Source organism: Zonotrichia leucophrys, chromosome 9 (genome assembly GCF_028769735.1).
Source record: "Zonotrichia leucophrys gambelii isolate GWCS_2022_RI chromosome 9, RI_Zleu_2.0, whole genome shotgun sequence".
NCBI lineage: Eukaryota > Metazoa > Chordata > Aves > Passeriformes > Passerellidae > Zonotrichia > Zonotrichia leucophrys.
In genome coordinates, this window is record NC_088179.1 from 13,011,824 (window position 1) to 13,028,309 (window position 16,486).

The window sequence follows — 16,486 nt, forward strand, 5'->3', positions numbered from 1 at the left end:
AGTAAGTGCTGAATGAGTGACAGGGACATCTGTAGGAGTAAGGAGGAGAATAATTTCACCACAGAGGCTCCTGCCATATGAATAAAGCAAAAAAAGGAAACTAATGGGCTGGGACTGAGAAGGCTTTATGTTCAAAAAGGAGTGCCAAGAAATTTCATATTTAGGAGAAGCTTAAGCACTGTGCAGTCAGAATCTGGTAAGCTCTACTGATGTAGAGCTAGCTAAAAGTTGAGTTACTTTTCTCTTAACAGAAGGTTTTGGGAGGAACAGGATGAATAGAATTCTCACCATCGTTTGGTTTGGAGCTAAAAAGTACACAGGCTTTTAAAAAAAGAAACCTTAATATTAGGTATAGTGCTACTGAAACTAATGCTGGAGACAGAAAATAACACAGCAACAGGACTCTTGATAGCACCAGAAAAGCAGTGTTAGTCTGCTTTTCTGAGGATCAGCACCTGTGCCCTGCTGACAAAGTAGGGTTGGTTCAACATCAGCTTTAGGAAGCAAAGTGTGAACTCTGCTAATTTATCTAGAAGAGGTTATAATGTGTCTAGGACAGGTTATATTTCTATCTCTGTGATTAAGAAGAGTTGGATATTAAGTGTCTTTTGCATCTTCAATCTCTTACTCTCCTTCAGCTTATCATGCCTAGATTCTCATAAATACTAGAGAATTATTTTCTTTACAATGCCTTTCTTTCTTATGCTATGAATAATAGCCATATATAGTGTATGACAAATTTGATATTTGTTCCTCTAAATCACAGTGAACAACACAAGAAACCCCACCTGGCTGTGACAAAATCATACAATGCGCATATAAATATTTAACTTTTAAAGAAAGTTTTGTCATGTCAACATTCCAGAAATTTAGAGCTGGAACAGGCATAGTGAACAAGATGAAAAGGACACTCTGCTTTCTTGGTCAACAGGAAATGAAGAGCTTGGCAGGGAAGGAATGCATTTGATTTCTGGTGTAGAGTTATCAGGGTAACAGAAAGGGCATAAGCTGTTTAAATGAAAAGGTAAAAGTGATTTTAACCCAAATGAAGCAGGCTGGCCACTGGAACTCCATCTACAAATATGCTTCCAATTTCCACACTCTTCAAAACACTGAAATTCTGAAATACTGTTTTAATAAGAACTATGGTGGTACATAGAAACACAGACACCCACACAAAAAGAAATTCAAAGCCAAAAGAAAACCACACAATCCGACCTCTCAATACTTTCAGTAAGAATTTGGTCAGGCTCCAAAACCAGATGTATATGCAACAGCAGTGAATGAAACCTCACTCAGAATCAACTTTTAAGGTCTCAATTTTAGGAAAGCTGCCGCTGATATACATCAAATAAAGGATAGCAGGCAGCAAAACTACCACAACACTACCAGAACACAATCAAATAAGAGCATTGGAATAAGGGCATCTTTTCTTGACTAGAATTTTCTCAAAGTTCCCATGAAGTTTAGAGGCAGGGAGTGAACAGTATCTACTGACATAACAGCGAGATCAAGGAAACACAAGCACCTCCTGCTTCAATTCATGGCATTTATCCAAGAGAACCCCACCACCACCAAAGCAAAAAACCCAAAGCCTACTCTGGTTGACACATAATCAGTTGTTAAGAACAGAGGATGAATACATCTGGGCTCAAGTTTAAACTTTAAAATTACACCAGTATAAGCAGATGGTGCAAAACTAGACTAAATCTGCTGTATGTCTGCATGTATTCCACAGCAAGAAACAAAAAGGAGGGAAGATTAGCAAATCCTAGAAGATTACTCTGATTCCAAGCTGCTAAAGTGATTTCACCTAGAAATCTGTAATATTTTTAACGTCACTATTTACTTGAACAGAAAATCAGAAGTCCAGAAAGGATCTGATCAATGGAACTCTCCTGGACTGCCCATCTGATGGGCAACAAAACACAGATCCAGAGAAAAACTGTCTGTGCAGGCAGGGGGAGAGGAAAACATGGCTGCAATGGAAATGCATCCAGTCTGGAACACACACATTCCAGCAATTGGGCAGGAGAGCAGAAGGCTGCCCAAGGGATGGGAATTCAGCACACAGCACAGGAGGAGCAGCGACTGAAGGAAGCCGGGATGTGCGCACAGGGAACAGATGGCAGAGACTCTTACATGCAGCGAACCCACGTAGAGCTGAAACAGTTCACTTTCATTAAAAAAGTATGCCCCTTGCTTCCCTCTTCCCATCTGTCTATGGAAAGCCCTCTTTAGCAGGGCCTCTTGGATCTGTCTAAGCAGGACTCTTGTGCTGACAATTTTATATAACTACTGATTTTTAGTCTTTTCTCAACTTGCAGAATATTCAATTTTCCTTTCCATGGTGCCTCCAAAGAGAGAAATGGAGTCTGCTAGTTAGGATGGCCACCATCATACTGATTCTGTATTGACCTGCCATTTTTCTTTTAAAATGCATAGACCACAATAAAAATGTCATAAATCATTTTTGAGGAGATATTTGGCTGCAATGCTTGTCATTTGATATGAACATTGCCGAAGACAGACCAGAATGAATTCCACATGCTGTTGGTGACTTCTATATACTCTAATGTTTAATGAGCTTGTATCTCATTAATCACTTGAAAGCCTGTGCCAAGGAATTTCAAAAGATTAGAAAAACTGCATTTGTATTTAGTTAAGAACACCTCCCACACACCCTGGAAAACTCAGAAAGAGACTAGGTCCACTCACTGCTGAGGTGAATCCACTAAAAATGTTGCTGAAGGCTTAGCAAGCATTCACAAGCAATTTTATTTAGTATATTAAAGAGTAGGAGTGAGGTTTTAAGGGATTAAAACATGTGTAAGCCGCCTTATAGTGTCTATCAGGGCTATATATAGCAAAACCCTTTTCCTAATCTTCAAGGGTCCAGTTTTGAAAATACTCTAATTGACTAATCTAGATTACTTGCAAATGAGTAGAACCAGGTACAAAACAAGCAAGAACAGAAACCTGGAAAACCAGGGACCACATACCCCAAAACAAGGCAAACCTTTTTTGAAGTATTTTTTAAATGAATTTTTCATGTTATTAAATCAGGATGCACTGATCTTTTGAACCACCTTTATTTAAGAAAATCCATGTCCTCATCTATACAGCAGGGGAAGCTCAGCCTCAGTAAAAAAGAATTACTGAAAATTAAGTTTTGCACAAGCATTACTGGCTTCATGCTACGCCAGCTAGGCTTTTGCAAACAGAAGATGTACAATATATTTCAAGACTAATGCTCAGAAAACAATCTTAGCTTATACATGCAAAAATGGCACCATTTCCCAGAGCTTAGTTATTCTCTTTTGAATTACATAAATGCAGCATTGTAAATAGAAAAATCAGCCACACACTGGCCAACGAGCAGAGCTCTAACAAAACTTCTGTGTTTCCTCCTTTTTTTTTCTTTTGAGTCATTTGTTCTAAAGACAAGAGAGAATGAAGAAAACACAGTTTCCATTAATAAAACTGAAAGAATACGTGCACTACCTATATGAATAATGTAGGTTCAGAAGCAGATGCTTTACACAAATACTTTGAAATCTTCTCTTGATGTTCTGGTTCCACCTTCCCCTAATCTTACACTGATCCACCAGATCACCTAAGAACATGAAGCTAATCTGATCACTTAAACATCTTACCACTTTCAGAAAATAAATTATAATTTTAATTTTGGTATGTCAGGTGAATCCTTGGGAAACAGAAAGGGCTGGTACCCTTTTCTGTCATGACAGGCTTGTCTGAATTTTGCCCTGCTTTGGAGAAAGATGAGGTGACCAGTGAGTGACTGCTGATGCCAACAGGCTTGGCCTGCTGCCTTCTTCAAGCCTCTCTCCAAGAGCAGGCCTTACAGTTTACATAACTGCAGTTAATGTTGTCCACATCCTTAGTACAGCTCAGTTCTGATCTAGCAGAGCATAACTACAATAGAAAGCTTAACCCACTAAATTATTTTCTATCCAAATTCAATCAAATATATTTTTATATTTTTACTATGTTTGTTTGGCTAGTCTATTATTTTTAAACACTTAAATGCACTCAAACTACAATACAGGTATGGCAGCCCACTGGCACCTCATACCTTTTTGGAATGGCAAAATCTAACTGTGCAGAAATCCTGAACTGTGAGGCAACATTATTATCACATTTCAGATGACCTTTTCATTTGAATGAATGTAACAATGGGTATCAGTGTGAAACACAGAGCCCTCCCAGAACTGTACTCCTCTGCAGTCCTATACTTCCCCCTTGCTGCTCCTCCCCTCACTACATTCCCTTCAGGCACTCAGGTTCCTGTGTCCCTGCTATGCAGCACCATCACACTGCTGACCATCCTGAATCCCCCCTGCCAGGAGATTCACATATATCCAAACTGCTTCCTCTCATTCCTCTGCACCAACATTACAATTCTCCCTTGCCATCCTGGCTCTGCAGGAACCCAGAGACACACCAGTGTGGCACTGAGGTGTCTGCAGAGCCAGGGAGCAGCAGGAAAATTAAATGGATCAGAAGCCACTGAATCAAAATGGCTTAAAAAACCAATTTTGTGTACTAAAACAACATTTCTTGCTTTGAAACTGCTCCAGGTCACAGTATTTCTTTTCCAGTTGAATTCACAGTAAAGCAAAATCCCTTTTTATTCATGAGTGATGTCTTGAAAGGAGGTAGGAATTTGTAGTACCATCAAAGGAATAGGGAAAAGCTTCCAAATAAAGATGAAAATGAGAACAACATCCTGACTTCCCAACCACATTTCTACAGGATAATTCCTGTTTCACAAACTCTATCTCATCTCCTGCTATAGATCCCTCTGCAGCATCCAGCCCCCACAGGTCCAAACCCACTGATGTGTCCAACCAGGAAGATTCTGTATGACACCCATGGCATCCATGTACCACAGAAGGATGCACCAGCACAACCCAACAGGTGACCAGTTTCCAACATGAGCTCCTGGCAAGCTGCAAGATAAAACCTGGAGCTTCCAAGGAGAAAGTCTGAGGTCAACTGAGCACAGTTGTGGGGGTGCCTGATGCTTGAGCCACTTCTGTAAACAGCACAACACACTCACATTCCATGTTTGGCTTTTACCTGTTCCAAAGAGTGCTGGCAAGTTGCTGAAATGTAATTCAGTGGAGTAGAAAAACTTATGAAGGCATCCCTCAAATTTACTGATTACTCCTGGAAACTAAAGGAATGCCCAGAAAGACATTTTAAAGAATGTAAAAATGTTCAATAACCAAGGAACATTGTGGAGATTTAAGGGAAAGAAAAGTCAGTGGTTACATAATCTAAACCCAAATTCAATAAAATCAATTTCATTCAGTCATAATAGCCTACCCCAAACCCAGTAATTAGGAGTTTAGTTACCATGGATTTGAAGAGAGAGACATGGAAAATTGAAGCCTTTGCATGAGAAGAGTTTTCCAGTGATTCATTTTTCTACAGCCTAACTCAGGCTTTCCTATGACAGAACTGCTTGCAAAAATCCTCTTTTCCCAAAAATAGGAGGAGAAAGACAAATGGGAATTTATGATGGGAAAATAGGAAATGTGATAGGATGTAAAACCATAAATTAGCATTCCCCACCACATCTATGAACACACAAACTGTCATATACAATAACAGGGAGTGAAGTGAGCCAGTCCCAAGTGTCTTCCAAATGCTCCTATCATACTGAATCTCTTTACTCAGTTATAATGAACTCTGATGGATGTCTAGAATCTCCTTGATCTGTCCTAGCTGTCAGCATCTTTTACAAAATCCGGCTGGATTCATAAATATAAAAAAAATACATATGCAATACAAGCAGTTATAACTGATGCTCTCCATCTTCATGAAGATATTTGAGAAACACCAATAATGAACAACAACTTTATGAATATTTTAATGCCTGTTAACCTGTTTCCAAATGGCAGAAACAAAAAATGAGGAAAATTATAAAAACACACACACATACACATTTATTCATAAAAAGCTGAAAAACACTGAAGAGCCATGCAGAGGACAGACCAAATGTGTATCAACAGAAATATTTGAACACTTGACAATTGTAACACACAGCCAAAGCAAATATTTCAGAGCCAATGCTGACCTTACCGTTTTCTTTAAAAGGCAGCCTCAGAGTGAGCACTGCTAGAAAATGAATCCTGGACCACAGCAAAGGAATATGTGACCAAATACAGCCCCTGAGACAATATAGGCATTGGCAACATGGGCTGGCTGCAGGGATTTGACCAGGAAGCAGAAAAACCAATCATTTGGCCTTACTATGAACAGAATTCCTGGGTCTGGGCAGAGATGTGATGTGATGCAGGTGGTGGGATTGGGGAATGTGAAAGCTAATGCTTCAAACATTTGAGTAGGTCAGGATAGAGGAAATAAAAGAACAACTGAAGTGTGCTGCTATCAGCCACCCAACAGATGAAGGCAGCAGTCCTGCTCCACTCCTGAGGAACACTGACACTTACCCCTTGACAGTACTGCCAAAGGAAAGTTTCACACACACAAGTCTCTGCAAGGAAGATTCAGTGCTAAGCCAACCAATTTAGCAAAAATGGAGAAATTTGCTGATCATCACAGTTCATAAAACAACAAAAATGTCTTGGTATATGTAACACCAATAATAGATGATTTTACAGACTCAAGCATTTCATTCTGGACTATTAAATTGTTAAAGTTTCAAATAGAGGCATTTGAAATGTGCTGCAGAAATACAAGAGGACAAATATGTGTATTGATGATGTAGTGTTCTGCAGAACACACAAGGATGGTTAATCAGCATCAGCTGCAGTCTAATCTGGACCAGAGGAAACTGCTGGATAAATAGAAATAACATCTCAGTGTGAAATCAAAGAATGAAAACCTGATGGTCTCCTCAGGTCATCTGAATCAACACCACAAAGAAGGAATTAGTCTTCTATCTTCCTACTATTAAAGCATATAAAACCACCATATTAAAGCATGAAGACAATTGGAAATACAAAAGAACAATAGAGTATTTCTATTAAATTCTAGATTTACTGGATTAATTTTCATGTTATGACAGTGGCAATATTTACTGAAAACCAGAAATTCTGCAATGGTGAAAGCAAGAAATGTAGCAAGCCATGGCAGCAACACTTACAGATATCCCAATCCAATCATATGCCATTATGCTAACATATATGTGACAACACCTATAACATTATTTCTTTCAGAAGAGGTGTTTGGTGGAAGGACACTGTGGATAATCTTTCTCTGAGCTTCAATTTGTACAAGAGAACTTGAATGTGTAAAGCAGCCCTTACCTTCTGGACGGTACTGAGCTACAATAGTCACTGCTTGGCCTGCGTTCTTCAGGGCTGCTGCTGCCTGTTCATGGGTTGCTGATTTTAGATCCACTCCATTTACCTACAAGTAATACAAAAAAGCCCTTCATCAAAATTAATGCTTGTGTTTATCACCACAAAACACACACCTGTGGAAAAACAATTAACTGGATACAAACTAGTTTCCATACCATGTGCATTTCCCCTGTTCCTAACATTGCTCCTGAAATCAAGTCAATAAAATCCTCTCTCACATATACCCCTCTTAAGAACTACTGAGACCACCACAGTATATTACTGAGTTAATAGTCAATTTTCTTCTTGTTTAAGAGTGCCTTTTTTTTTTCTTTTTAAGGAGAAACAGAGAATGTTACTTTTTGTGATGGTTCAGGGATCTTCTTACCCAAATAATGCCTACAGACCATGCTGTCACCACACCCAGTGACAGGCAACACCCTCTGTGAATCTGGCATTGTTTTCAATGCAGCAGATTTAAAAATAGCATCACCAAAAAATTAAGCAGAAATGTGTGTTCCACATTTTAGACCAAGAGCAGTTTTCATAGTTCAAACTAAATAAAGATGTGCTTTAATACCAGTTTTAGTAATAGCTTTTAAAAGGACATAATCCCTCTTAGATAACTCCCAAAATACAATGTAATTGCCCAAATAAATGATTCTCCATAAATTAAGTAATTTCACAAAGAAACACAAAATATTTATCACCTTCAATACTACTATAGAAGAAGTCCTTAGAGAGGTATGAGATGCATATTTTTAAGACCAATAGGAGGTTCAGCAGTTACTCCAGGAAGTAAAGACCCAGTTTTAGACACTGCAGCCAAGTATCTCCACCTCATTAGAAGGGTTATTTCTGAAACCTGTATTCTTTCAATTGAGACACAACCCTCAGCTACAAAAGTTAATGTCTTCACTGAATGTCTCAGAGAGGGAAGTGCTATTTTAATCAGGTAATAGATGAGAAACTGAGGCAGACTAAAGTTCTCAAAGATAGTTTGGAAGTATATCTGTTCCATTATCTCAAATTTAGCTCTGTTAATAACATTTTTTGTATGTCATTACTTTGTATTAATATGCAGGGAGGGGGAAACTTTTTTTGCTGTTTGAATAAAAGAAACAAAGAATCCTACAGAAATTATACGATCTCCTTTTCTAAGCTCTCCACTCAGGTCAGCTGGCCCTCCTGCAAGGATGAAGGAGATGAAAATTCCTTCTCCATCTTCTCCTCCAACAATGTTGAAACCAAGACCTGTTGATCCTCGATGTAGGACAACCTTTCTAGGCTCCCTGAAGGAAAAGAAAAGAATATGAAATCTTGGTCACTAGATATGAAGAAAAGTAAAATAAACAATTAGAAAAGTTCCTTGATGCAAAACAAAATCCCTTCTTTGTTATTAGGTGAAATGAACAAACCTGTAAGTATGTACAAATGTATAAATAAATATATAAATAAATTCCTATTGTGCTACAATCCTATTCAGCACTAAATGTCATTACTTAATATTTTCCTCATTGTTCAAGAAGATCAGTGCAGGTCGTGACATTTCAGATACAATTTTCAAATTTAGTAAAGCAACTGCAATTGAAGACGTTAAACTAAACCAAGTTGTTGCACTTTTGTTCACAGGATCCCCTCCTAATTTGAATGAGGGGAGGAAAGAAAAAATATTGACAAAGCCAGTCAAATTCTAATGCAGAAAGGCTCCTTCCAAAAATCTATTATCTGCTACTCGATTTAATACAAGCAAAGCATAAATGATCTCAGAAAAAGACATTTCTAATAAAGCAGAAAAACTGTGCACTGCATTTCAAAAATCACTAGAGAGCACTAAAGAACAATTAATGGACATTAGGTATTTGGAGGTATTAATTATTAATTTACAGGATAAAGTAAGAAGCTGCTTTCTTTTCCAAAACAAAAAGTATTATCTAGTCTAATCTTTAAAAGTCACTCAATTTTTGCACTAACAATTGAATCATCTTAAGGTCAATTTCTTAAATTTCACCTCCATTAACTATTATATTCATTTTTTCAGAGTACTGTTTTATTACAAATAAATTACATTGTGAAAATCTCTATACATATTGTTCTGGATCACACCAATACATAAACAAAAACAGAACAGAAGAGAAAACAAAAAGATGCAGTATCTTTTAAAATAACACAAAATTTATAAATCTCTGTTTGGGATGGAGAGTGTAATATGAGAACGTAAGTTAAAGAAAATTTAAACATTTTCTGAATATGCCTTGCATTTTAGAAGAAATCTAAAAACTGTCTTTTACAGTAATTTTAAAGGAAAGCAATAAAACCATAATGATATCAACAGGACAGAATAATTTTGGCTTATATGTCTACCTAATACTAAGTTAAAAATCAGTATAAAGACATATCCTACCTTCCACTACACTAAAATCAATTCTCCAGCTTATTATGCCACTTAGGTTTCAATCCTGGGTGGACCCTGCCTCGGAATCTGAGTGACATTAGCCATATCAGATGATGGTGTGACACAGAATTCAGCAACAGCACACTGAAAGTGCAGGGTAACATCCCTATACTTACAGAACAGAAGGGCAACAAAATTACAAGAGCTTCCCTTTATCATCAATGATGAACAAAAGATTAATGCAATCTACTGAATCAGTGAAGGAATGAAAGGTCTCTTAATGGGAAAGGATTAAGAGCTCTCCATCCCTTCTGGATTTAGAGTCCATCAAAACAAACCCTTCTCTGTGGGGGCAGGGAGGACCCAAACACTCTTTAAAATAAGAAAATCTCTGGTCTGCTCATATTACCATCCTAAAAATCTCTGTCAATGCATGCAGCATTTCCAGGGCTTTCTGCTTTTAATGGTATTCTTGGATTGATAAATAAAGCACGTGTGTATATATATACATATAAATATACATCGTTTTATCCTTGCAACAATATTTACAAGACTTAAAAACTAGCATCTATTTCTTGAAATAAAATATGGCATTCCCAAGTATTTTGCCCACTATCATATTTTGGATCTCCCCTGGCTAATCCATCTGACCCTTGGGTTGTTCATTACCTGGTGATCTCATCATCTCCAAGCATTCCCTTGGGAACTGGCGAGTATCTCCCTGGGGATGCTGGGGGCAGGGACTGTCCCAGGTAGGCAGATGGGCTGATATGGTTATCCACTGGCTGAGAATAAGCTTCACAGGGGGGGAAGGAAAACAAGAAAAGACATTAGGATAATACCAAAAAAAGAGCTGGAGGAAATGAAACAAAGGAGTGACCTCTTTCAAAAACAAACCATATCAGTTGAAATGATATATTATAAATGTCATAGTTCTAAAATAGCGTGTTAAATCTGTACATTCCCCAGTCTCCTCACTAAGTCAGTGAGCAAATTTTTCAGTTTCATTGTGTCTCAAATAAAACTTTTTAAAAAACAGTTACTGTGGATAGCTGAAGCCCATGGGAACACTCTGGAGATTTATCTGTTTTAAAGCTGTCTTTAACTTGACTGAAGCAAAGTTTTAACTGAACCACAACACACATACCAGAAGAAATTTAGCATCTTAATGATTACAATTGATGGAAAATCTACAACACCAGGAGAATTGTTCCAATAAATAATTAAGAAGGTGCATGATAATTCCAAGTTAGGCACATCAATTTGAAGGGCTCATTAAGGCACAGTCATACCCACTATTTCCTATTTCAAAGAATGTTCTACAATTGGAAATGGCTTTTTCCTGGCGTACGTGCTTCAAACTTTGAGGCTTAAACTTGAAGGGTGGGGACTCTTCACAGATTCAGTATTATTAAAGCTGCCAGACTCTTTGCCCTTACTTGCTGTATCTGATGGGGTAGCTGACCTTTGAGGATTTATATAAATCCAAAGCTCTTTAACTAAACATACATGACACAGATTGATGAAGTAATCTGCATATTCTCCTTTTGTTTTTTTTCTTTTTAAGCCATTTCAAAAAAGTTTGGATCATATACAAACTTATCAAGAGTAGTCTTGATATATATATATGCACATTATATATTTGCTATTTATATATATATATATACATATACATTCCAAACCACCCAGTCTGGGCTGGATTGTGCCTGTATTGTTCTAGATTTCTAGTAAACCTGTGTGTAGTAAATTCTTCACATGGCATCATATGCATCAGCACAAAACTGTCAACATATCAGCAAGCATTAAAATCCACTATTAACAGCTTCAGCAGTTCAAACTCACATGCATTTTGCTTAAAACAAAACCACACAAATACAGTTATTTTGTTTTTTCTCAGAAAATTTTAAAGCTAAAGCACTAAAAATGAAATGTGAGACATTATGATCTCTTTTCCAACTAGAGGAAAATGGATGCTGATTAAAAAACCTGAACAACTGTTGCACAGTATAGCAGCTCTGTACATTCTGTTCCTGTACTAAATTATCTCATTCCACAACATGAATTTGAAATTGCTTTTAACAAGCCAATGGTAGCCATAATGATGCATATTTTATAGGAAAAGATTAGATACAAATTCTATTTTCATTGGCTTACAGTACTTCTCATTTGATTGTTTTTCAGGTTCTTGCAGTTTTAACTGCACTGTGTTCAGAAACATACACACCACCTATTACATTACCTTATTTTTTATATTTTTTATCCTTTCACCCTGTGACAAAAGTCAGCTATTGATCAATATAACAGTTTATTATTTCAGACCTGTGGACAGTTCCACAAGAGCACTGGCTGCATCCTTCCTGAAGTTTTACATGTGCTACTTGCTTGGAACAGTCTGCTCCTTTCTCAGTGGTGCTCTCAGTGCTATGAAAGCAAAGCTATAAAGGCACAAAGAGGCTGCTCTCTGTGGAGCTCCTGCACTAAACCGTGCCTGCACCTCCCCTGAAACTGCTTCAGATGGAAATTATAGCTGAAGCATATTCATGAGAAATGTGACAGAAATAAAAGGCAAGCCATCACTTTTTGAATGCTAAGTAAGGTCTAAACTTCTATTTCCAGGTAAATATTATTACTGGTGGAATTGATAAAGGAGCTGTCTTTTGGATGAACAGAAAACTGCATGCATAAAATCAACCTGCTTTGACAGGAAAAGTCAGACTCTTATGAAGTAATTCCATTTCCAGATCCACCCTCTCCTTTACATAAGACAGTTATAGACAAAAAGAAAAAATGGACGATTTCCTATTATTTTCCTATTACCTGTAAACTGAGGACACCAACCACAAGTATAATTTCTAAAAGAGGCAATAAAATTAAAACTTTATTGTCTTTTACTGTTATTACATATTCTTCTCTTCCCGTACTTAGGCCATTTAAGAAATGATAAGGCATCCATGTCTAGTGAAGAAACTGATTATTCCCTCCCTTCCAATATTTTATTTCTCAATGTAGGGTGGAAACACTATACCAACACACAAAAGCACAAAAATACTTTGATATTAATTAGGAGTCAAAAATGCATCACTGATAATGTCTTCAAAGGAGGCCTGTATCAAAGCAGTCATCTCTCTCAAAAAAACATTAAGCCACTTTCAAATTCTGAATTTGAACTTTTGAATTAACTACCAAGTGCACAGAAGTTAGCACAGTGAGCAATCTATGGCACGTTCTGCACAGTACCAAGCACTGTGCACTGTACTTTTTGATATTTCTGATAAAATAAGAATTTTAATAAAAACCAAAACAAGCAAAAAACTAACCAACCAAACAAAAAACATCCCAGAAATAAAATAAGCAAACAAAAAGACCTCCCAAGGGTTCTGTAAGTGAGCAGTTCACATATTATAGAGTTTCTACCTTAACACCACTTGGAGTAGACATGTTCACAGGGAGCCTCTGTGCATATCTTACTTCTCCTTTGTGGTAGGACTGAACTCCTAAGAACCTGGCTAAAAGGATTCTCATGGACAGAAATAGGAAGAAGGATTGCAAATACATGTCTCAAAAGAGCTGCAGATGAGTAGGTGAAGAAAGAAGCCTGGTAACTGTTTCAACATTGCCTCACAATCCAGGCGATCCTAGAAAATACTTCTTTAATATCTGCCATATGGCAAAAGCACTTCAGAATCCCCAATCTAAAGCTCTTGAGCCCTGTACTGCTCTGCTAAATGCAGTATAAAATACTACATACAGGTGCCACCATTTTTTGGTAGTTCTATCTAACTGATCAGCCTCTTGCAGAAAGCAGAGGCTTTCTGGTCGCAAAAGCAGAATCAGCCTTTGAGGAGATTGATGTCTCCCTTTGAGATTTCCAGTGTAAATGTGCAAGTGCTGAGAGGTACTGGAAAAGCTTTAGTTCTGTCCTGTATTAGAAAAATAACATTTAGCAGCTCAGAAACACATATTTGTGCTTCATAAGTGAAAGACTGAGGAAAAGACTAAGCTGATTTCCTGGAATTAAGTCATTAAACACCTCAGCAAGACCTTCAGGTCTGCTTTGGGTTCAAAATTCCAGCAGTAGGTTCAGTCTCCTCACCAGCTGCAATAACAGCCAGCAGCACTTTGATCAACAGAGACAGAAGCTCATGGACCCTTGAGTAGAAAAGGCTCTTCTGTTGTAAGGAAAAGAAACAGACTGAAGTTTCATCAAAGAACCCAGAACTTTGCAGAGGAATGCTCTTTGGTCTACCAGAAACAGTGAAAAACAGTATCTTCAGATAGAGAACTCAAGGGAACTGTAGCTAAATAAAATAAAACTCAGAAAATCTACTCAAAAGTACAGACAGCCCACAAACCTTGCCAAGGGTGATTAAAAGACAGAGAGATGATGTCTGGCATCTGAGAAAAACTTCCATGACTCTTTTTTCAGAATACTTGAGTTGGAAGAGAAAGGTTCCCAGAAGCAGCTGCTGGAGCTTGAGGTACATGACAGGGTCAGGAAACTGGCTTTTCTCAGTATAAGGATAGAAATGCACTTCCCACAAAGGATGGGATACTGGGCTGCACAGAATGCCAGCATCTCTCAAATCACCCTTAGAGAGAGAGCAAACAGAGAGAAACTCTGGAGGAAGGATGGTAATGGGACAAAAGGAGCCTACATGTGTGACCAGGCCATTTATCTCTGGTAATGGATGTGACACCAAGTCACACTTCCTGAGAAATTAGGGACTCATGGCAAGATGGCAGAGGACATCCTCATGGCAGTCATGTGGGGTTACCCTTGAGAGAACCTCCCTGATCTGTCCAGCCACTGGACATGCTGAGAAGGAATTCTTGAAGAAGGCACTCTCTTATGGATCTGTGTTATCATGCACTTGCCTTCAATGAACTGAGCCTCCAGCTTATCCACCATTTGAGAGAAATTAATATCTCTGCATGACAAGAGGTCCAACAACCAACAGCCACCTGTGCCACTGTCACTGATTTATTAACACTGGGCAAGTTACCAGGAATCAGCTCCTTCTCTACCTTCCCCCCTCAAACTTTCTACAGTTTTTGTGTTTGACCCCACAAAAGATGAACAAAGTAAATATTCCAATGATTGAGTCAAGGTGCTGCAGTAAGAGAGGAGATGCTTCAAGCTTTGTCACATCCCCATCCACAGCAGTGTAACTGTATTACTGCAACATTACCAGGAACATTAGGTAAAAATCAGATTTCTCTTTTCCAAAAAAATATGAATTCCAGGTGAAATATATGAAAAGACCAGTTATATGGAGAAAGAACAGGAGGTCTACTTTCCAAGGAAACAGTGGGAAAGGTTGTTGAACAAACTAGATACAGTAAGGGAAAATGGCTGCTCTCTAACCATAAAATATATGAGTAGAAAACAGGGGAAGAATCAGTGGAGGCTGAAAATTAGATATGTCAAAGAATGGAGCCTTCCAGAGCATACCTCTAATAACACAGTGGAGATAAAACCTAATTAGCTCCAAATTGTAATTCAATAAGCTTACAAATAGATTTTAAGATACTGTAGCTATTGCCAATAATTGATGGGCTTATAAGGTACTTCAGTCTTTGTTGTGCTGCACTTTAGTTTGTTGTTCTTTACATACTGTTGTCAATTACATCTGTCAGTCCCAAAGTGTTCCTTTCTTTCATATGAAGTAGCAGCTAAACAGATCAGTGCTACATATCAGTTGCACATATCTAATGGCAGGAAACAAAGCAGTACCTAAAATAAGTCTCCCCTAGAACCATTTTATGTGACAACATGAGTAAAACTGGTAATCCAGAAAAGTCAGTCTATTCCGTCTTGGAAATATGCAGTTATATCATTATCTTCCATTCCTCCAGCCACTAAATGGTAATAACCCTCTTAAGTATACTCAACTCAAATATTTCTTTACATTGTAGTTCAACCCTGAACTTTCTGGATTTGTATGTTTGACTTTTAAAATACTCTTGTCAGTAGTACCCTTATGTCAACAAGAAATTCTTGTAACTCCTTTTTAATACAGCAGTCACTGGTTTTCCATTCAAATTGTCAATAATTATGTCAAAACTGAAGTCAGATTTCAAATAAGTTAATATGGAATTTTTTAACACATTCACAGGAAGGCACCAGAGCAAGAACTCCTCCCTGTTCAGTTTATTCAAGTATATGCAAGTTCAAGCAAGTTCAGGGAAAATGGGAATAACGTCAGAGCATCACCAACCTCTTAGTTTACAGGACACTGAACACCCTCAGAGTGCACTGCTTTCTACTCTTCACACCCCAAGAGCATAAGATACTTGTTCTCTCCCCTTTTACTCACCAGCAAGTATTGACTAACACTGAGTCTCTAGGACTGGGCCATGACAGCCACAAAAACACACCTGGAGCCCTGCTGCTGCTGTCTTTTCAGTATACAAGTTATAGGATGTTTTTCTGTATAGTATATCATTTTCCTCATTAATGAACTTATATCAGATTTTTGCCTCATATAACTTTTTAAGCTTGCAAAAGTTAAAATACTAAAAATGAAATATGTTAATGCCTTAAAGGGAAAATTAATTAAATCAGAAAGATAAGATGAACTTACAGTTTGTGATGTCAGGAGGAGCATAACTGTCATTCATGAACATGCTGGTGGGTTTTGCAACCTTCAGATAAACAAAGTCAGATGTGTTTTTTAAGGCAGTCACTGCTTCTTCATGAGTAACTTCTTCTAAGCAAACACTGTTGACCTGAAGAGAAAAACAAACATTCTGA

The 16,486-nt window shown here is 37.8% G+C and overlaps 1 protein-coding gene across 22 annotated transcripts in view; it reads right to left on the reverse strand.

Annotated features, from left to right (window-relative positions):
- Window positions 1–16,486, reverse strand: part of DLG1 (discs large MAGUK scaffold protein 1) — a 140,415-nt gene that overhangs the window by 28,057 nt on the left and 95,872 nt on the right. For all 22 annotated transcript variants that reach the window (XM_064721546.1, XM_064721544.1, XM_064721542.1 and 19 more), the window contains 4 exons: window positions 16,317–16,461; window positions 10,402–10,528; window positions 8,473–8,629; window positions 7,302–7,404 (listed from right to left, as the gene is read on the reverse strand). In XM_064721546.1, coding sequence (XP_064577616.1) covers window positions 7,302–7,404; window positions 8,473–8,629; window positions 10,402–10,528; window positions 16,317–16,461 — 532 coding nt within the window. The remainder of the gene's footprint in view (window positions 1–7,301; window positions 7,405–8,472; window positions 8,630–10,401; window positions 10,529–16,316; window positions 16,462–16,486) is intronic.